This window comes from Thermobia domestica, chromosome 6 (genome assembly GCF_964235325.1).
Source record: "Thermobia domestica chromosome 6, izTheDome1.hap1.1, whole genome shotgun sequence".
Taxonomy (NCBI): domain Eukaryota; kingdom Metazoa; phylum Arthropoda; class Insecta; order Zygentoma; family Lepismatidae; genus Thermobia; species Thermobia domestica.
Window position 1 is genome coordinate 6,492,638 of NC_137459.1, and position 23,526 is coordinate 6,516,163.

At 37.5% G+C, this 23,526-nt stretch overlaps 1 protein-coding gene across 2 annotated transcripts in view; it reads right to left on the bottom strand.

Moving 5' to 3' along the window:
* The window catches only part of LOC145687831 (ras association domain-containing protein 5-like), a 270,682-nt gene that overhangs the window by 188,942 nt on the left and 58,214 nt on the right, over window positions 1-23,526 (bottom strand). For both annotated transcript variants that reach the window (XM_081761284.1, XM_081761283.1), the window contains exon 2: window positions 5,049-5,627. In XM_081761284.1, the coding sequence (XP_081617410.1) occupies window positions 5,049-5,445 (397 nt within the window). In that variant the 5' untranslated portion in view covers window positions 5,446-5,627. The remainder of the gene's footprint in view (window positions 1-5,048; window positions 5,628-23,526) is intronic.

Here is a 23,526-nt window from a genome sequence, read left to right on the forward strand (position 1 = left end):
TCAGAAATTTTGCCCCTCTTGACCCACAACCCACTCCGTTTCTTTTCCAAATTACGGCCGCTACAGTACAATCTAAATTGAGGGCTATTAGAACACGAAGTAAACGCGACATGGAAACACCATACAAGTCATCGTAGTTCGATATTCTAAGTACCATGATTACAAATTATGGATAATTAAGATCAAGGTTATAAAAGTTGAAAATCTGAACATTGCATACAGTCTCTATGAACGAAAGTCCTACATCTATATATTAAAGTGCTAGCTAGGTTTATATGTTTGTCTCCAAAGAAAGGTTAATATTTTTGTATCCAATCTTTTCGACAATGAGATTTCGGAAACAACAAGTGCTAGAAACGTGCCGTTTTCATTGGTCGATTCCAAATTTTGTGTAGATTGTTCAGTTCTAATTGAATGTATAAAAACATGGCCGTTATTTCTTTATTTCATTTTTCTGGGGTAAACTCTAAGTGTTTAACCCCTTTTAAATTCCGTCATTTTTTAGGTAAATTATAAACTTTCAGTCAAGCGGCTACAGCATCATCCCTGTTTATCGTAAGATAATGGTTCACACCTCGTTTTTCACAATAGAGCATCCTTTGGTAATAGGGAAATGGTACTATTCACATTTCCCTATCGTGTCCTTGAGGCAGCAAATTTTGAGAGAAATCGGGATTTTTTCTCTGATTTGAGACCCTCTGGATCCTCCCTGTGTTAATGTAGAGACCTAAAAAATCAACTAGAAAATACTAAATGGTGTACTAACTGTGTGTGCAAAATTTCAAGCTTTTATCTTGAATAGTAAGGGCAGGAAAAATATTTATCAATAATCCCCACAATTCCCCAGATTACCGCAAAACACCCTGATTTCAGGTAAAAAATTTCCTGACACGTTCCTATTTAACCTAGGATCATTTTGCGCCCATAATTCTCTTCAGAATAGAACTGCCTTTAAAACGGTACCATTCGCTTGTCTCCATCATGTATCTGACTCGTGAGGCGGAAAATTTGCAAAGCAATGGATTTTTTGGATTAAAATATCCCTTTTTTTTTAAAAAAAAAAAAAAACTTTTTGTCCTTCTAGACCTCCCCTGAGTTAACGCACAAACTTGATAAAAATTGATAAATACAACTCGGTGGACTGAATATTTGTGCGAAATTTCAATCTTCTAGGTGCAAAAGTAAGCCTGCCATAAAATAATAAAAATATGTCTAACCATTTTTTTCAGTATCTCAGGTAAAACTTTCCTGAGACATCCCTATTTAACCTAGGATCATGGTTCGATCATCATTCTCTTCAGAATAAAACTGCCTTTCAAACAGTACCATTCGCATGTCTTCATCATGTATCTGAGGCGTGAAAATCGCGAAAAAAAGGATTTTTTGCTAAAAATATCCTTTTCTTTTTACATTTTTGCCCTCTGGACCCCCCTGTGCAAACGCAGAGATCTGAAAAAATGTGATAAATACTTTTTGGTGGGCTGAATGTTTGTGCAAAACTTCAATCTTCAGATTCAAAAGTAATCCCGCTAAAAAAAATAATGAAAATGGGAATTTAAAATATGTTTTAAGTTATGACGTCATCACCTCCTATGTCTCGACGCAGGAATGCGTGAAACCATATGTAACGTGTTCTACAATGCCTCTAGACGTGAAAAAACCAAACAAAAAACGAAGTAAGAAGCTTTGTTGTTTCCTTTTTAATCGAAAAATGAAGACACTTCTTTAGTACCTAAAAATAGGTACTAGAACTCCAAAGGGTTAAATTTTTAAAAAGTAAAGCATCATATCCTACGAGTTATACATGCCATTTGTATATCTCTCAGGCGTTTGTTCCATGGCCAAATTATAATGTAAAACGAAGGATAAACATTTCTCCAGGCTAAGATGAATCTTTATTCTTTGGTGTGTTTTACCCAATGAACACCATATATCACTGCGATTGTAATTAATTGTGTGTGTAATGTATTTGCTTATTACACATTGCATCCAAGAAGAATGAAAACATTGGTCATACATGAATTAGAAACTCCAGCCGGAAGTAGGCTCAAATCTTGCAAACGGTGCGAGATATTGAGAAAAAATAATCGAAAAAATCTCCCCTTTATGATACCCTTTGCCGATTTTTATCAAGAAATCTTTCACTTGTATATCTGTAAAGGGACAGATGTTGTGAGGAATGATAAGGAGATTCATGCTCATATGTGAATGATGCGCTGTGTAGAGAGCGCAGATTCAGCTAGTTACTATGTAAAAAGTTCGCTGCACAGAATCGTTATGTCATTTCCATTCATTTAAAATACCAGAACGTTCCAAAGACATGAAAAATATACAGGGTAGCCCAAAAGTACGTATACAGTACCGTACTGATTAACTCATTGCTTTTTATATCATTTCTTATTGTTATCCATCAGGTAGACTTAGTTTCTTTATTATTTGTTCTTAATGTATTTTTACTTATATCTTAAGCTTGGAACAGCTGAAGCAAATAAACCTGCAAGCTAGAACGTTATACTTGATCAATTGAGGGGTGTATACCTACTTTTCTGCCACCCTGTATATACACTTTGGTTCGCAACACAGATTACAGTATATTTCTGATATTGACAGAATGCGAGAGGAGCGTATTTAAGGGGGCTATTGAGATTCTAATTCCACCTTGAGCTCCAAATTTGCATCTTGTAGTAGACAAAGTGGCAAATGAAAGATGTTCTAGCTCTCATGTATGTATATTATATGTGTGTAATATTCTGCAATGTGGTTACAAGATGTCATGAATAGTGTTACAATTTTATAATTTAAAAAAAAAAGTCAATCCTTTCTGTCCCACCGTTATTATAAGAAAACGACAACTCTTCGAGAAAATTCATGGACATTATCATATACTCACAGTCTAGTATCGAACCAGAGTCCTCTAATACCATAGAAATATATTGTATCATTGAACCAGAATGCCGCCCACAACTATAACAGAGTTCTGTGGTCGTGATCGGACTACTGAAAATCATTCAACAGAAAGTATCAATAGATTCTATCGTTAAAAAAAAAAAAAAAAAAAAAAAGTTCCAAGGTAATAGAAGAACAAATCACTCTTAAAAGACCTGGCTTTGCAAGGTATGGAGAACTGTGGGCGACCAGATGACTGTTAGGCAACGTACGTTTCTCTCCGCCGTGATTTCTATTCTTTTAAAATGGAACTTTTTATTCAGGTAGATGTCCAACTGCATCACACCGAATATATTTTTTGTCACAAGGAGTTGAATCCGAGACCACTTTGCACATTTCTATGTCTATAGCATGGTAGTTAGAGAATATTGTGAAACGAAATGACCTTGTGTTTACAGATATTGTTTATCATTGACATCCTAGGTTATCAGTTATGACGTGATTGAAGCGATGTCTATAGTATTGATTTAAAAAAAAAACTCTTACTTTCCAAGCATGTTCTGTTACACTGCGATTATCGGATTTTTAATAACGTTAGTTATTAATGTAGAATTCATGATATCCCTTAACTTTAATAACATAATATCATATAGGGCCTAGAGATTAACAAATGAAGAAATGAAATCATTTTAGAAATTGTATGGAATATTTTGAAAAAGAGTATATGTATCAAAGCAGGGGCGAACCAAGGCAAAATTTTCACCCGAATGAAGTCTTTCTAGCGTCCCAAAGTCCTAACCTATATTTTACACTTTATTACAGTGATTTTAATACTTTAAACCCATTTTTCAAAAAGAAAAATTAATACTCAAATACATATAGGATACTGTATGTAGTTCTTAAAACTGTATATATGATATCAGTTACACTGTATTTATTATTATTTATGTACCGATATGTATAAACCAAAACAATATCGAACAGCATTTATTGAATACTACTATTGGTGACATGATTACTGCTACATTCTAAAATCTTTTGTTATATCAATAACATCAGGAGTCATTCTAACATACATCCGACTATGTAACAATCTATTCTAATAATGTGAAATACCAATAAATACATTTCACATATGTTGAACGTGTTTTACGTACAGCAATATAAACAACCCTTTTTATGTATGTCCTAGTAGTTGAAGTCCATAGCATTCATAAAACGTATCTCATGAATTTGTACAAAAACTATCAACAATACTAATTGCCCCTCCACTATTTCTTCTACATGTCATATCTCCATTTGTCGATACAGCCCTTCTAATATTATAAAACTCTCTTCTTCCATGGAGGAATGGAAAAAGATGATGTAAATGACGCTACTTTATAAAAATATATACCAAAAAGTCAGTAGAAAATACGTTATACAATTTACTTTCTGAGGCCCCCTCACTGTGGCGCCACGGGCAGTCACCTGGGTTGGCCGCCCCTTGGTCAGCTCCTGTATCAAAGGGTCCCATCGCATCATTTACCCTCTGCCAATTAAAAATCTAATTAAATACACCAGCCGCAGGGTATGAGCTAGAGATATCTCTATTACAAATCGAGATTATTCAAACCGTTCATATACAATAAGAAATGTACAGGCACCGCTTCTTCACATTTTTGTGCGGAATATACCAAAATGAAAACATTTGGAGTATGCAGGATGGGCACTATACATTGTCAAATCTTATCTAAGTGTTACTGTCCATAAAATTGAGATCTTGTACATTTTACTGTAATTTGAACTACATTAAATGAATATGTAACGCTGACTAAATAATTTATTACTGAAATTCAATCATAATTTCCGTTCACTGTTATAGAAGTGCTTCATATCAGTATTGGCTAATCAACAACAGCGGCTGTCGTTGTCCAACAAAACAAGGTCTCTCACGCATTTTGTTGTACACGCAAACATTCTACAAAAAATACGAAAAAAATAAAGTGGTCAGGATTGTGGTCAAGGCCGAATTTTGATCACTGTAATAACAGCAACAGTAATAATAAGACTTACAATTGTAGCCACTGGGCAAAATTTTACATTGTTTTCCAGCAGCTACACTACTGTTTTCCAGAAGTAATAAATAAAATTAATTAAAAAGAGAAGAGAATTATATTTACCTGAAGGAGAATCTGGTTCGTCCTCATCTATTAGAGGCACATTATCCAAATCCAATGTAAGCGAGGGTTGCGATTTTCGGCGACCTTTGAAGAAGGCACATGATCCATCAGCAAGCACTGCAACTCGAGCAGTTTCATCCACCGCCAATTCTTCGATGGGCTTCTCGTCCGGCACGCCCACAACTAGGACATTAGAGTTCTGGATATCAGAATCGGTCAGAGATTTCGAAGGCAAAATCCCAGGAAACGGCGCGGCAGACACTCGGGCTGGAGCTGAGGGCGACCGGGCCAAAGGTGGCCGATACACTTCCGTGAGAAAGGATTTTGAATGGCGTGGACTGGGAGCCGGGATCGACTCCCGCCGCTGTTCAGACGTAGCACTTTCTGTCAAACCCATCACACTTCACTCCCCAAACACTTTTTTCTGAATCAAGAGTAGCCCTGTTACGTTCATCTGTTAACCCTGTTGTTTTGTCAACAATCAACAATGACACTGTCCATCGAAGTCTTCCGTGATTTGTCACTATTCCGAAACGCAGAACAGATGCCCGTATATTCCAAAGCGCTCCGCACGGGGATCTGCAGAGAGATCAAAGGTAAACACTGTTTCCTTGTGTCACTTCCACAACTTCTCCTAACTTTCACTAGCTCAAACCAAGGTGGCGGTCGCGGACTTTCAAGTCTATTTACAGGCCAGAGAGGAGGGGGAAAAGTGTACACACACATTCATATATGTAAAGAACACTAGCAGACAGAACACGCGCGCGCAACACGGGGTGGTCTTTGTGTTTGTCTGGAAGCACTCGTTGCAATCAGAAGTGAACACAGCGAACAACATACAACATACCTGCTTCTACTGTCGCACCGGCATTACCGGATTTCCGTTCGAAGTGCACTCCACCTTTTTCAACACTCATGATACAGAAACGGAGAACACGCTTCGAGGAGCACTACACTCTCCGCATCTCGCGTTCGGCTTCCAATGGCCACAAAGAGTCGCATCTAAGTGGATTTCTTTTGACTTTATCGAGAAAGAACAAATGATACGCAAAGGCTGATAAGTTCGCGGCTACATCTTGCGTCTTATTTACTCAATTAGATGACTTTTACTATATACTGTCTGTATAATGACTAAATTAAAGTAAACCATATCTCAGACATATGGACCCGCTTACCCTGTAATTGTTAATGGGAGGGAGAGTTGGAGGGGATAAATCTGCAAGCAATGAAAACTTAAAAATCAAAATTGGCCTTTCATAAAACACGAGTATATGTTCCCTTTCTTTAATATTGATCATATGTTTCAGACAAAACTTCCAGTGCTTATAAAAGACAAATAACTGGAGAAAAATTATAAAACAAAATCTGGGTAGGAAAATGTCGGAAGACATGAAATGAAGTGCTGTGCTTGTCCTGCGGGACCTTTCCCATAAGGAACTGAGGTGTCACCCGAAAATTTTAAGTACTTGCCTTTGGCTTGGGATATCCGGGTTCGATTCTCGTTCGGAGCCCATGTGATTCGGATTCCATGTTAAGCTGCAGGTTCACGTCTCATATAGCCTTGCTGCTGAAAGAGACGTTAAACTCGAATCTAATCCGAAAATTTTAAATGACTAGTGTAATCTAATATTTCATTGAAAAACAAATAACTTTTCGTAGGAGAAATGTTTTCATGTGGGGCACCATTTGCGGAATGGCCGTATTTACCTGTACCTATACAGTAAATAGTGCCCCAAATGAGAAACTTTTACCAATAAAGTTGTTTTACATTATCTTTTTAATTTGTTGAAAATAATTTAACTTGAAGATAATTAACTACAATGAACATCATATTTTATGGGGGAGAGAGAATAAACAATTAGCGATAATTGCTGCCCGAAAGAATTTCCTGACACATTTGTTACTTATTTTATCAGACTTCCACCTTCTGTAGTATTATAATTCAGTAACTTGGTGAATGGTTGCTAACAGTTGTGTTTCTTTAAAAAAAAAATAAAACATACTTAAAAAAAGTAACGAACAAAATAAAATAAGTTGCGCAGTTCGCGGCATGCTTATGCATTCAAAAAAACACTTTTCCATCGGCTACCTACTTCTAGAATTCAATCCAACCCATCCCCTTCTTCCACCTCCCCTTGTATAAAGCAGTGTGTGACATAATATACTCTTTCCATTTAGACGAAAAAAAAAAAAAAAAAACAGGGACCAGTTTACAAGGCTTATATCTGTAAAACCGTCTCTTTCATTCGTTTGTTCTGAAATGCCCTTTTAGAGTCTGAACGAAAAAGTCAAACAAGTTTACCATACCTTCATAAATGCCTTTATTTGCATTCTTTCTCTTCTTTGAAGACTGAAAGCTAGGAAAATGTTCCTTGTGAAATCTATGAAAATTGTTAATCACGGCAGTAGGTTTTGTGCTTCCCAAAGTCTGTAATGCGGGCGCAGAGCTCTAAAAACTACTGACAGAAATGAGTACTATTCATTTATTTTCAGTAATTGCAAGCAAACGTTCCAGGGTCATCATTTGAGCAGGACAGAAGGGTGTAATTACCCCAACCTTATGCTTGATAAATACATATTGTTTGATCACATGTATAGTAATACACTATTTTTTTTTTAAGTAAAAGTATTACGTCGACGGAGAATCTTCGCCTGCCCCTCGCCCCCAGGCAAAATCTAAAACGACACTGCTTTTAACAACAAACCTCTATAGTTATGATAGCAGATTAGTAGAGCGCTTACATTTGGTTTCAAGAGTCGAAGGTTTGATCCCAAGTCATATGAGTTCATGGACAATATTGAGAGAAAGGGAAAGATTCAAATATGGAGACAGATTGGAATTATTTACATATACAAGTTTAGAATTAGAGAAAAAATGATATGACAGCGTCCCTATTATGACGAAAATTGTGATTTTGCGAAACAGAAGAGGGAAAGGTTCCGAACTGCGAGTGTCACATTAGGCAATTATCTAATTAAGATGGAGAACTTCTTTTAAAGTATCACATGATTGCGAAGAGAGAGAAAGATCTTAAGATCTGGGAAATTAAGAATTTAAAAAAAAAAATCTGCTGGTTCCGAAACGGGTTTCGAAAAACGAACATTTTAGTTATCGAACCATGATTTTATCCACTCAGCCACGAAGAACTTTATACAGTCAGTTACATACTTTTCCATTAGCTATTAGAATGGGATATCCCAAAAGTTGACTCGGTGGATGCGCCGTTCAGATGGGACACAGACCTCTTGTAGCTCACTTACAGGGCGTATAATGAACTTCCCCTTGTTCAGGAACACTTTTTAAGACAGCAAAAGTTTGTTACTATTATGTTAATTAAGTTACATTTGATAGAACCTTATGATAAAGTAGTGCCAAATACTTGCGTTATTGTCTGTTAGATGAATTTTTAGTGTAAGGGACTTCTACTTGGGTGGTCTTAGGTTCAAATCCCGACCGTTCTTATTATTTTTTTCTTTTACCTACGTTCATACTGTGCACTCCAGAAGTTCAATTTTTAAATATGAAGTAAGAATGTAGTCGCGGCTAGTTTAAGCCGAAATTATTTTCAAATAAGATAGTTATTACATGCTTTTCTTTAACTTTGACAATAAATCTAACCAGGGGTGCCCATCCCCCCCAAAGCTGATGGCGCACTCCCCCCAAAAACTAATAATCTCTTCCGTCCCCAAAACTTAAGTCCTCTAAAAACAATTGCCCAGTGAAGCAGTAGTTTTTATAGTACTAGTAATTGTTATTTTTGTTGTTGTTTTTATTTCCTGTAGTAGTATTATAGAATGCTTGTAGTAGTAGTAGGGGCAGTAGTAATTATAAAAATGGCATTACTTTTATTAGTAGTCTTGGTAGTGTAAAATACTAAATATGTTCTATATGGATATTGAAGGGTATAAAAACTTCTACACACTATGTATGGCACAGGTATTCTTTTTTTTACAATTAGTAGTATTATTTTTTCTTTACAAAATATTGATATAATTCCCTTATACATGAAAAGTAAGACGCAAGTTACAAGTTATTGAGTTTGATACCAAAAGAAAATGTTTGATACCAAAAGAAAATGCCAAGTACGAGTGGCCTTAAAAAGAACTGAAATCTACTTGCGCGCTACTTGCGCGGTACTTCATTCATCTTGTATCGAAGCAGGAGGTACGGGGGTTCACCCCGGAATTTTTTTGAAAATTAGCTTCTCAAAATCGTGTTTTAATGCTATTCCGACAGTAAAATTGCTAGTTCGAAAGTAGAGTAAAATCCCCCCCAAAATTTTTATCAATGGCGCAGCTTGCGCCATACATCTCCCCTGTGGGCGGCCCTGAATCTAACAACCTTAATGAAATTAATTTCCCTGCGTCATAACATGACAAATGTTTGCATAACGACGATATTTGGGCGGTCATTAAAAATTCCATTGTCACTGTAATATATGTATTTATATATTTAGAAAAAGTTTGACTCAGGAAAAAAACGTACAGTGGACCGTACGATGCAACATGAACTCCTTGAGAAATTTCAAACGAATTTAGTATAAGTATAAATTACAATCTGAACAATTTACTGTAGGAGTAAGACACTGAAACCATTCCTAGGAGGGAAGGGGTGACACGTAAAAAATAATAGAATACGAAAGATATTCGTGTCAAATTCATAGTTTTCTAGTTCGAAGAGATGAATGGTGGCACTCCAGATGTGGTTTAATAAGTACGGTACAATTTTTGGATCAATAGATCCAATAAATTTCAGGCAAAACTTTCTTGTAGGCCTTGTGGCGAAACTACATACAGTGTAGCCAAACCAAACTATCACTTAATTCAGTATGATGTGCTTATTCCATTAAAAAATACGAAAACTCGGTTTAGTGGCCATTCAAACATTTTGTGGAGCCTGATCCACAAATTAATTATTGGCCAAGACCACAATCTTTTGATGCATTATTTTGGATCGTCCCTAAAATTCTTGGCCAAAATCGCAATTTTTGATCATTCTTAAAATTCTTGTTTATGGACCTAACAGCTCTAGAAATATTCCTATAAAACTAACCAAACTTAAAAAAAAAAAAAAAAAACAAACTTTATAGTCTCTGAAACCCAGAGGTTCAATGCCGTATTCACAAAAGCTCTCCATTGTCTTCTGTCCTTAGTGAACTGGATACAGTTTCAACTTTGTATTGCTATTTCTGCGAGGTGTATCCTAACATTGTCTTCTCTTCTGCGCCTAGGTCTTCCTGATGGGAATTTTCCAGTTGAATTTCCAGTTAAAATTTTGAAAGCGTTCCTACTTTCTTGCATTCTGGTTACATGATCTGCCCACCTGAGTGTCCTAGACCAGATGACCTTAAAAATATTTGGTAAGTTGTATAAATTATGCAGTTCCTCGTTATGAAGTTTCCACCACTGTCCATTCCAATTCCTCTTAGGTTTGAATATTTGTCTCAGGATTTTATTCTAAAATACTTTCAGTCTATGTTCTTCCCTCAGAGTAAGCGACCACCTTTTGCAACTATGCAGGACAACGGGCATGATTATCGTATTCCTACAGACAATATAACTTTCTGACCTAGCACAAACTTTCATATTAATACACCTATTTTTTTCTTTTTACATATTTTATTTATAAAGTAGTGACCATTGTCTCGTTTAAAGGTCCCTATCGCGTTTTTGAGAAGCAAATACTTGTATTTTTCAAAAATATTTAGACACATGGGCAGGCCTCAACAACAATTGGTATGAAACTATGGTCTGCACCACAAATTTCTGAACATTGGCCGAGGAATAAGCCTGTGCGTGTAATTACCTACCCTACAGATTCACATCCCTTGAAAGGGGGATATCCCGCTTTAAAGCCTTAAAGGAGATATTTTGATTGTGGGGGATGCAAGAAGTTTTATTTCAGCAGCGTTGTAATGCAAAAGAACTTAGCTTGTTATTATCCCAAGGTGTACAAAAAAAAGCTCTTTGGTAACCTCAGAAAAGAAATCTTGCTGAGAATCACAGATAAATACTATGAAGGAATTTAATATGTTGTAATAAATAAACAAAAACAACATATAAAGCGAGAATTGATATATATGATAGAACATATATCAATTCATCACTTATTTACGCATATTGTTCATATATATATATATATATATATATATATATATATATATATATATATATTTTCCCCTTTACGTACTTTGAGTTCTTTCTTTGTTTATTGGACATTCAACAACTTTTATCAAAACTATTAGCATTACAGGGAAAATGGACTTTCCTTCTTACAGATTCCTTGGTATTTCAAATGTATCTACTTGGCCAGAGAATTATTTCCTTCGAGCTAGGCTTGGCTAAATGGTTAGCGTTTGTGGCTACATCCAGCTTTTTTTTTTTTTTTTTTCAATTTTAAATTTGGGCCTAAAAATTTTTCTTCAACGTTTCTCGATCTTCAGCTTCCTCTTTTAACTTCCAATATTTTCTTCTATTTTTCAGATCTGTCACTTGTGTTCTTCTTCTTCCTATTCTTCACTTTCCTTCCACCTTTCCTTCTATGGCGGTATGAAGAAGACAATTTCTTCGCAAAATGTGTCCAATCCAATTGGCCTTCCTACGAAGTATCCTGGCTAGAAGTGTTCTCTTCTCTCCCATCCGTTTTAAAACATCTTCGTTTGCAGCTCTCTGTGTTCATTTTATCTTCTCCATCTTCCTTCAACACTACATTTCAAAGCTTTCTAAATATTTCTTCTCTAACTCTGTAACGTCCAAGTCTCTAAACCATACAGTCCAATGCTCCACATATAGCACTTGACCAACTTCTTCCTTAGACCTATATTAAGCCTCCAAGTTAAGAGTGGTGTTTTCTTAAAGTTGTAAGTACTTCGCTGTAATATAAAGAGTTTTGGCATGAATTATAAATGTTAAATGACAATTCGGGCTGTCAGATGTATAGCTTCATTAGTATAGCCTCATTAAATTCAATTTTGAACTTGTGATTAAACTCATTACTTGGAGTGGGATGTGTGCATAGCAGTTGTATGTATGTCAGCAAAATATTCCCGAAACATTATTTTCATACGGGAAGTAGGTAAATGCTCTTGACAAATAGCGTACATTATTTCTACTATCTGGGTAAGTCTTGTCAGAAAAAAAAAGCAGTCTATTTGTTCTTAAAAAAAAGAAAAGAAAAAAGAAAAAGAAAAAAGAATCGATTTCGTTGTTACAAATGCTATTCAACGTTCGAAATTCAAGACGAGAAAACGTTGTGATTTAATTACATATAACGAACTATAGTGATTCTTATTTATGTCGTAGAGGGCGTGTAGATTAGGTCTCGTTGAGCAATAAGAGTCGAAAATGCTTTTCTGAAAAAAAAAATGACAATGAATGTGGTGTTTTTAGCAAATACGTTCGATTGGATAACAGAGTAGGACTCTTGTAACATGAAATAGGGTAGACTAGCGTACAATAGCGTAAAACATACATGAGTAAAGTAACATAGACTAAGAAAATTAGCATACAATAAGTATAGCATTCTCGAAAAAGCACATATTGCAAGTGTTTTTCTTGGGCAATTTTCTTTAAAAAAAAAAAGAAAAAAACAGGTAATTTGCGTAGGTGCATTGTGCTGCCACCTACTGCCAGGTGTTCATTATCAGCGACCTCAGTAGTAATTAGACATCGTGAGAAAGCAGAATGGGGCACTCCGCGGAACTCACGGACTTCGAACGTGATCAGGTGATTGGGTGTTACTTGTGTCAGAAGTCTATACGCGAGATTTCCACACTCCTAAATATCCCTAGGTCCACTGTGTCTGATGTGATAGTGAAGTGGAAACATGAAGAGACACGTACAGCACAAATGCGTACAGGCTGACCTCGTCTCTTGACTGACAGAGACCGCCGACAGTTGAAGAGGGTCGTAAAGTGTAATAGGCAGACATCTATCCGGACCATCATACAAACCGGAATTCCAAACTGCATCAGGATCCACTCCAAGTACTATGACAGTTAGGCGTGAGGTGAGAAAACTTGGATTTCATGGTCGAGCGGCTGCTCATAAGCCACGTAAATGCCAAACGACGCCTCGCTTGGTGTATGGAGCGTAAGCATTAGACGGTTGAACAGTGGAAAAACGTTGTGTGGAGTGACGAATCACGGTACACAATGTGGCGATCCGATGGCAGGGTGTGGGTATGGCGAATGCCCGGTGAACGTTATCTGTCAGCGTGTGTAGTGCCAACAGTAAAATTCGAAGGTGGTGGTGTTATGGTGTGGTCGTGTTTTTCGTGGAGGGGCTTGCATCCCTTGTTGTTTTGCGTTGCACTCTCACAGTGCAGGTCTACATTGATGTTTTAAGCACCTCCTTGCTTCCCACTGTTGAAGAGCAATTCGGGGATGGCGATTGCATCTTTCAACACGATCGAGCACCTGTTCATACTGCACGGCCTGTGGCGGAGTGGTTACACGACCATAACATCCCTGTAATTAACTGACCTGTACAGAGTCCTGACTTGAATCCTATAGAGCACCTTTGTGATGTTTTGGAACGCCGACTTCGTGCCAGGCCTCACCGACCTACACCGATACCTCTCCTCAGTTCAGCACTCCGTGAAAAATGAGCTGCCATTACCCCAGAAACCTTCCAGCACCTGATTGAAAGTATGCCTGTTAGAGTGGAAGCTGCCATCAAGGCTAAGGATAGGCCAACACCATATTGAATTCCAGAAGTACCGATGGAGGGCGTCACGAACTTGTAAGTCATTTTCAGCCAGGTGTCCGGATACTTTTGATCACATAGTATATTTCATAATTATTCTGTTAAAAAACCTACAAATATAGTATAAGCCTCTCTTTATTTAAAAATTCACAAAAAGTAATTTACTCTTGGGGTACGTTTGTTTTTAGAACGTTCCATAATGAATACTTATTTAACAATTCTATAATATGGGATAAATCCTTTTACGAGGTATGTCCGGAAAGTAAGTACCCATTTGCAAAGGAGAAAAAATACTAAAACAGGTTTGTTCAAGCCAAATTTATTTTTACATGAAGGAGCGCACCTTAAACTATTTTTCGATATAGTTTTCAGAAATGTTCAAACACTTGTCAGAGCAGGTGACTAACTTGTCCAAACCTTCCTCCATGAAAAATACCGCCAGTGTCCGGCAAGCATGTACCGTTTTGTTTGAACACCATCGCAGTGCTATTGTCGGCGCTCCGCGCATGCTTGCTAGTTTTACTTGTTCATTGCCTCTTCACTGACGCCAGTACGGTTGAGTTGTCGCGAATCTACTATGTCCTGTGGTCGCTTACAATGTTTAAAACAATTGCTGAACCCGCCGACTTTGAGATTCGTTCTGATATCCGGTTTTTGAATGCAAGGAACGTTATGCCGGCCGAAATTCATCATCAATTACGCTGAAAATTCAATGAGTGATGGAATTGGGTGGAAGTGGGTGAGGCAGTAGTAAGCGATTTGAAAGTCATGACGACGAAAAAAAAAAACTGCTGTGGAGTTATGGTTGTTTTCAATGGCGGGATGTTTCTTTGAGGAAGCTTTGGAGAAGTTGGTCATCCGCTCTGAGAAATGTTTGGACATTTGTGAAAACTACGTCGAAAAATAGTTTAAGGTGTGCTCTTTCATGTAAAAATAAATTTGGCTTGAATAAGCCTGTTCTAGTATTTTTTTTAAATGGTATTTACTTTCCGGATATGCCTCGTACATGAAAAAGGTGGCAAGTGGTTGTTTACTTTTGAGGATATTCTTTAGGGCGATTTTCTCAAGAACAACTTACACAATTTTGTTCATCTTAAAAGAAAAATAAACGTTTCTGTCATAACCATATCGTGAAAGGATTCCACCTAAGAAGTGAAAATGAGAATACATCTTTGAGTTTTACACCCCAGGGTTATGCTGGCTAGGCTAAAGGAGCCGGTGATGATGAGAAATGAATGAAATGGTGGAATGAAGAAAGTGGGAGGAAATGGGATAACCCTGATGAAACGACGCACACGTTGTTTGTCCATCACAAAGTTCACTTGGTGCGAACTGGGATCAAAACAGAGACAACGTGCACCAGAGGAGAACGCTCTAACACTTTTTTTTAAAAAAAAAAACGTTAACTGATTCACCGAACGTGCCTCATTAACTTGCTTAACTACTTTTTTAACTCGCTTTTTTTCAGTAATAGAAATACCGAGAAGAGCTAAAATTCCAAACGTTGTCCCACCTGGAATCGAACCCCGGATCCCGTACACCCAAGGCGCACAAGCTAGCCACTAGTTCAGCGGGAAAGGCCAGAGGTGGCTCCACTGAGGCACCGAGGTCCCTGAGAGCGAGAAAGTTTAGTGTGGTGGCTCGTACTTTTTATTTTTATTATTTTTAAAATACCATAGATTTTCAGACACATATTTTGAATCAAGACTGCTTTTTTCATCTCTCTCTCGGTATGCATACTCTCCAAGGGTCATTATACTCAGGAACGATGTAAATTGAACTTAAGTTAAAAGTATTTGCTTAATATAATAATATAAAGTCTTATATGCGTACAACATGAAGGCGGAAAAGGTTGAAGATCTCCAATATCTTCCGAGGCTGCAGAGCTCAAAAGTGTTTTTATCTGATTAGCTTGTGTAAGCGAAGGTTTTCGAGTCCATTGGGTGCAAATGATTGACTTGCTCGAAGGTTAATGAACTGTAAGCTGAATACGATTGACGTCACATTTGTTCTACAAGTTATAAAGCCAAGCAGAAAACCATACGCTTTTGTTTCAGTTTTTCAACACATTTACAGACAATGGCATTAGGTCACGTGCTTAACAAAGTTGTGCTTAAGAACAGAAACTATGAAATTCATCAATTCTTTTCTCAAGAGTTAATGCAATTCAACTTCATTTACATCAAGTATTCAACTTCTGAGAGAGAAATCTTTACATCATAAGTCAGTATTTTAATGTCAATTGAATTTTAATTGACATACAACTGAACATCTGTGTAATTACTCCATAATTATCCAGATCTCTAAATGAAAAAATAAAATCTTTAACATCCTACTTTACGCCCTTTAAGCCAAAGGAGACAGACAATAACTCATAATAGTAATCACGAAATTATTACGAAATGATAATGTGGGAAAAAAGTGAAAAATTCCGAGAAAACCTATTGATTCGAAGTTTTCCACCACAAACTCACATAATCGGGAATCGAACAGGCAACCTCTTGCACCAGAGGCGACAATTCTACAACTGAACACTCAGTTCATATATATGCAGTATTTTCAATCTTAATTCTCTCAAATCTGAAGCAGACTATCCTACACTTTTTCCACGAATTTAGTAGACTTGCCTAGTCACACTAGATAAATGGCGTTGATACTAGCTTCGGATCTATATATAACTCAATAAATAATAGGTAAACATAGAAATGTGAAAGAGTGTGACGTAGCAAACAAACAGTTAACGATGTTCAACCAATAATATAAAGGTAACCAAGAAAGTTCTGTCTTTTTTGTAGAGGTCTGTGTTCATTTGGCACTCATACCGGAGATAAGCCAAAGGTCAGTTGTTGGCTTATGGTGTGGTTATCCAATATACTACCTGGTTGTGGCAGTTCAGTTACGCCCTGAACTTGTGTAAGGACAGAGTGAACATGGGACATCCATAGAGCGTCATAAGGCCACGTATGATGTACGATTTCAAACTGGAGTCAAACGCCGCTGCAGCGGAGAAAATATGCCACGCCTTTGGTGAGACTGTCGTGACTACGCGGAAGGTGCACCGTTGATTGAACAAATTAAAAGACGGTGACAAAACTCTCGAAGACGCACCACGGGCAGGAAGACCAACACATGTACAAAATGAAGATATTCAGGCAGCAATTGAGGCGAACAGTGGCCAGAATTTTCAGTTCCCATAAACCACTCTAAAGTAGGAAACCTTTATTGTTACTGATTTACTTAGGTAACGCTAACGAAAGCGTACAAGCATACCGAATTTCAAGTTTGTATTCCAATTCCAAGTACCTAAAATATGTGATTATATGTCCAAAAAAGGGCCCATTTAAATAACATGGGGAATATCTTCATATCCTCTTTAGACCCCCTAAAAGTTAAGACTTTTGGCAATTTTTCTGTCGGTTAGTCCCCCCCAAAAAACTACAATCATAACAAATTTAATCATTATAGCCCTACCAGAAGTGCCAAATAATTTTGGGGTGTAAAAGGGTCCCGTATAAATAGCATGGGAAAGATTTTTCAGTTCCCCATAAAACCACTCTAAATTTGGAAGTTTTTGTGTTTAGTTATTTACTTAAATAATGCTAACGAAATCGTACAAGCATATTGAACTTGAAGTCTTTATTCTAATTCCAAGTACCTAAAACATGAGATTATAGGTGAAAAAAAAAGGTCCATTTAAATAACATGGAAAATTTCTTCATCTCCCCTTTAGACCTCCTAAAAATTAAAAATATTAACTTTTGGCAATTTCCTGTCAGTTAGCCAAGGAAAGCTATAATCATGCGAAATTTCAACTTTCCACATCAACCGGAAGTACCCCTTTATTTTATGTCAGTTCATGTAGTTTTATATACGATTAAAATGACACGCGTCTATTTACTTTATTTCATAGTTCTCCATTTCATTTTCCAATGATTGGCGACAGTTACTATGTAAATTCATACAATTAGGCGCACTCATCTCAAGAGTTTTCACTTCATGATGTAGAGACAAGGGTTACTCTTGACCCACGGAGCTCACTTTAGGAACAATTCGTCAGGAAATTAAAACCTATATATAATAATAACAGCATGCACATAACTGGCAATAGTTCGTGTTGGTCCCTTCGCGATTCTCCGTGACAAGTAGAAGGAGCGCGGACCAAAATGAAGTTCTCGCTGCTGTGCGGTGGTAAATTCAACACCCTGACTCTAGATATCTGTTTCGACTAGACAAAACTTTGCATCCAGCGGCAGAGTAGCGGCAATCCTTCGACGTGTCGCTATATAGACGATCGACATTTACGGGCAAGTGGGCCACTAGGTGTTGGCGACGTTTACGGCATGGGGTGGTTCAATCCCCGGCCAAGTACGTTTGTGGTGAACAACATCGTGTCCGTGGGTTTTCTCGGAGTACTCCCGTTTCTTCCTACTTTCTCATTCCAACAATTCTTCCATAATCATTCATTTGCCTTAATCATCGTCTCCTTTAGCCTAACAGACATAATCGTGGGTTCTTCCCTTCGCAACCTCAGTGTTACATAAGGACGCAGAACCATGCAAATCAGACTGTCACTATAAACAATTAAACAACTATAAAATTAGTGGATGCCATCCAGTAATTCTAATCAGAAATTTTGCTTTGAATGCAAAAAAAAAAAAAAAAAAAAAAAAAAGTTGTTAGAACACACACACGACTATAGAGAACTCGGAGACATAAGAAAATTAGTATTTTTTTTATTATATATATAGATTGAATAAAAAGTAGTGGCATCACTTTTCTTACGTCAGAAGGCTGTGTCTCACAACTACAAGAGTTGCGTAGCTAATAAAAGAAAATTGAAGTGATGAAGCGTAGAGAGTGATACCGACTGTGTGTTATTCATTTAAAACCAGCAGTGCAGCAAGGTAAAGGAGAAAAGTGAAAACATTATAACATCTTTCGCAAATACGAACAACGTACGTGGATCAAGCAGCAACTGGGCGCAGTGCACAACAATGTTTTCAGGATTTTCGTTAGGGCCTTTTCGCCAAAATGAAGGAGCCACTTCGCGGGAAGCACTACGACACAAGAGAAGCCATCATCCATATCTTACGGTGACCCCTACAGGACTCCCACAAAGATTGACGCGCTCACGGTGTACGACGCCTTTTACACGTGTGGCAGAAGGTGATAGTGATTACACTGAAGGAATGCAACAAGTGTTCTTCTGTGCACACAGAAAGGTACCAATTATAACAATGTTACCATTACCTTTTATCCAGCTTTTGTATTCAAATGCTTTGGCTATAACTAATCAACGGCAACTCACTTCTCTTACACATAACAAAGTCCCATTATCCTTACACATAGAAACAAGAAACAACAGCTTCTTTGAGGTCACATGGTTATTTCACGCGTCTTTGGTGTAGGAGTACCGGATTTGATTCCAGTGAGAGCTCATGTGGTTCGGATCCAACGTTAATTTGTAGATCCACATCTCATATAACCTCGCTGCTGAAAGCAACGATAAATTTCAATCAACCGACAAACATGGAAGGAAGACACTGAAAACAGCACAACTTCCATTTATCGGTCTCTCCATACTAAAGAACATTATTCAGAATTAGCGCACAAGTCTTTATGAAATAAAAACTCTTCTGTTTGTCCATCCACATTTGATTCAGTTTTATTACCTATGAAGATGAAGACCTTAGTTGCATTTAAAACACTATCAATATCATTATCATACGTTTCCTGCCATCATTGACACATTACTTGTATTGAATTGAAAAGATTTTGTCATCTTAACGTAGTAATTATCTATTTGAATACAGTAGAATCCCGAAAATTTGGCCTAATGTAGACCGAAAGGTGACCGAGTTTGTGAAAATGCCAGATTATAGAGAATGGAGTTTTCAAAAAGTATAAGTACGAGTGTTTCCTCAGAAAATACAGTACTGTACTTGTATGTATTGGTTGCTTGAGAATACAACAAAGAATAAACTGCCCAATTACTCTTAAACAAAGGAAAAGTGTGTATTTTATGAAGGCACAGTGCCTTTACTTAGTGATGAGCGCAAGAGTCTTGGTCTTGCAGTTTTTGCAAGAGTCTTGCATGCAAGACCAAGACCAAGACCAAGACCAGGAATCCCGATGCAAGACCAAGACCAAGACCATACCTGCAAGACCAAGACCAAGACCAAGACCATATCTGCAAGACCAAGACCAAGACCAAGACTCTTGCGCAAGAGTCTTGCACAAGTAAGGTACTACTTGATTTTTTATAGAATGTAAAAAGGAAGGGGAAAAATCATTACATCTTTCACGTGAACTTCTTGGCTCCAGTAAAAATACCGCCGGAGTGAATGTGTTCCCAGTAGTTTATGCAATCCATGCGAGTCAATTTGCTCCTGTAACATATAGCTACAGTATGTCGTTTTTTGAATTGGTTGTTCACGAGACGACCGACAGCATAATTCTATGAATTGTTACAAGCTATAATAACTTCAGTGTCTGATTTACTTTGGTCATCATTTGATCATTCACGGCGGCCCATGATTGGATTTTGGGAAATCATACGAAGAATAGTTGTGTCCATAAGAAGTGGATAAGCAAAAATAAACTAGAGCATGTTATGGACACGGTAACTCAGTGGCAGAGCGTGCACCTCTGGTACATGGGGCCCTGGTTCGATCGCAGCTTGCGCTATGTGAGCTTCTTTGGTGAACAAACACCCTGTGCGTGGGTTTTCCCGTTTCCTCGTACTTTCTTCATTCCACCATTTCTCATCATCACTGTTTCCTTTAGCCTCAGTGTAATAATCGTGGGACGTTAAAGTAGATATTTCATTTCATTTCAAAACATATTAATGGTGTTCTTCTTCCAAAACTAAAGAAATGTAGTATTGAACATCGGCAATTCCGTACACCATAGGTGCCGACTACATGGGTATGGCCTTGGCTCTGAGGTTCAAGCATCCGTTGGAAATTTTTAATGTGTACTTATAAAATTAATATTGAAATAACATTTTCATGACATTGACAAAAACTTAGCGCATGTGACCGCAAGTTTGATTTCATAGGTGGATGCTTATACGTTGAATAATTGTTTATCAATATAACTTATAGCCCCCTTAGGTATACGGCATATCTAGGATTCAACGATATAACATTATACAACAATAAATAATCTAAATTCACAACTGAGAGTAATTTCGTACTTATTTCAAATAACTTGAAGTTTGATGCCGTTATTATGTATTTCTAATGTAGATCAAAAGTATTTATATAAATTGAGTTTACACAAAAGACATAGACAGTTGAGTCGTTTTCAGTTTTCACTAAATTATTCTAAAATATTGTGGCCGCGGTGGCTCAGTGGTAGAGCATTCAGGTGTTTGGGGTCCCGCGTTCGATCCCAGCCCCCGCCAAGTGAACTTTGTGGTGGGCAAACACCGTGTGCGTGGGTTTCCTCGGGATTCTCCCGTTTCCTCCCACTTTCTTCTTTCCACCATTTTCATTCATTTTTCATTATCACCGTCTCCTTTAGCCTAGCCGGCATAATCGTAGGACGTAAAACTCACAAATTTAATTTCATTTCATATTCTAAAATATTGAGGTTTAATTATTAGGCCTATTATTTTAATTTTTTCTCTCTATTTTGGTCAATATTGCAAAACATATCATCATCGACATAATAATAGCTATTCTGCCATTATTGGCAGGTCACTTGCTGCAGCTGAGAAGCTTCGATGACTGTGGTCCTCAGCTAGTCTCTTCTCTTAACGTAGCAATATTCTGTCTTAATATCTTTCTTCAACTACAATCTCCTTCGCCCCCTCCCTCTAGCACGTCCCTCATAATACAGTTCCTCCTCAGCCAATGTCCTCCTCTTCATTACATCTAAAATTCTTCTTTTCTCCCCTACTGCTACTATTTCTAAAACCTTCGCATTCGTTTTCCGTTCAACCCAGCTGATTCTCTCCTTTTTCTCCATGCCCACATTTCGAAAGTCTAACTGTTTCATCGTTTTTGCGTAATGTCCTTGTTTCTGCCCCATACAGTACATATTAGAATCAGTAAAACAAAATCTCAATATTTAATTGAAAGTTTGTTTAATACAAGGATTAGCTAATCGTGGTTGAAAAGAAAGATCTGACGCCTTTAGAGTGTAAAAATAATTTTGGAATTTATGGTATTTCAGTAATCTGTGCCGTCTTGGTTTTCTTTCATGCGTCTCAATGTCAGGGGTAGCCTCCCCAGTTTGGGAACCAGTGGAGTATTGGATCTGTTAAAACATATAAAAATATTACGAAATGTTGTGATTTATCTTATAAGTAGTGAAGCGTGATCACCCATTGAAAAAAAAAAAAGTAAAGGTCATCGCCTATGTTGTACAGTATCATCACACTTACACGAAGGTAAAATATATTACATTTAGAAACATACATTGTATTTCCCTCACTATTGGCGCAATGTAGGATTTATTATCCCTTATATCCAGAGTAAAATTTACTTATGAAAATCATAGATTTCTTAAAAGCAAAACTTGCAAGACTCTTGCAAGCAAGACCAAGACTGGGTGTGCAAGACCAAGACCAAGACCAAGACTAGGTGTGCAAGACCAAGACCAAGACCAAGACCGAGGGTTCCAGTGCAAGACCAAGACCAAGACCGCATGTGCAAGACCAAGACCAAGACCAAGACCACCCGGGTCTTGGTCTTGGTCTTGCATTTGCTCATCACTACCTTTACTACACACGAAAATCAAAATTAATGAATACACGTCCACAATGCGGGAAGAGGATACTCAAGCAGGCGGGAAGTGACCTTGAACAGGTTTGCGCGCGTTTTTTCGTCCTGGCATGGCGTGTCCAAGTTATCCGGACTGCCGGGTTATCGAATGCCGAGTTATCGGAACTCTACTGTACCATCGATCAATCGTAGCCTTTTCCCCTCCCTCTTCTTCCTTCCACCGTATCTTCCATAGTGTCACGATAGTTTATTTTCAAGCAATGTCTTAGTCATTTTCTTTTCCTCCTTTTAATACTATTCCTAGTTCTCTTCATTCGACTTCCGTTCGATCCTAGTTTATCATCTATATTCTTCTCCACTTCCACATTTCTCGCGTAGCCCATGTTTCTACATCATAGAGTACAATGTGTCAAGTCCAAAATGAATGGAAGATAATCTTCTGTGATCTTGTTTATATAATCACAGAAATAACATCGCAAAATATACTGTAAGTCTAGTTTCTCATCTGTATAATTCTGAAATTACAACGATCACTAAATCAAATAAATTTGCACACCGGAGGTAAGTAAACTATGATGAGTGATTGAGTGCAATTTTGTTTACTTTGATGAAATGCGGAAATTACGCAGTCAGTATTACATAAGAAATGCTCCTTCAAAGGTCGTTATTCAAAGTGTTTCCTGAACAGAGCAGAAGAATGATGAGAAATCAGCGGAAGTTCAACATCAAATGACAATATAAAGCTCCAATTGTTCCTCAAAATAGCTCCGCATCATCAAATGAAAGGAAGAGAAAAGTGACTCTCAGTTGATTCACACTGGAAACAACACAAACAAAGCACAGGATTCAACTGTCATACTAATTGCATTATCTGAAGGTTTACCATCGCAGAAACAAAACACAATCAGTTGATTCTAACCGGCGTGAAGTTACTGTTAGTAAGATAGTCAGTGGCGTTCTTGCTTCGTTCTTGAGAGTTTTCGAGTTCAAACCCGCCACCGGCCATTCTAACTGAGTGATAGGAGAGTTTTTAAGCTAGG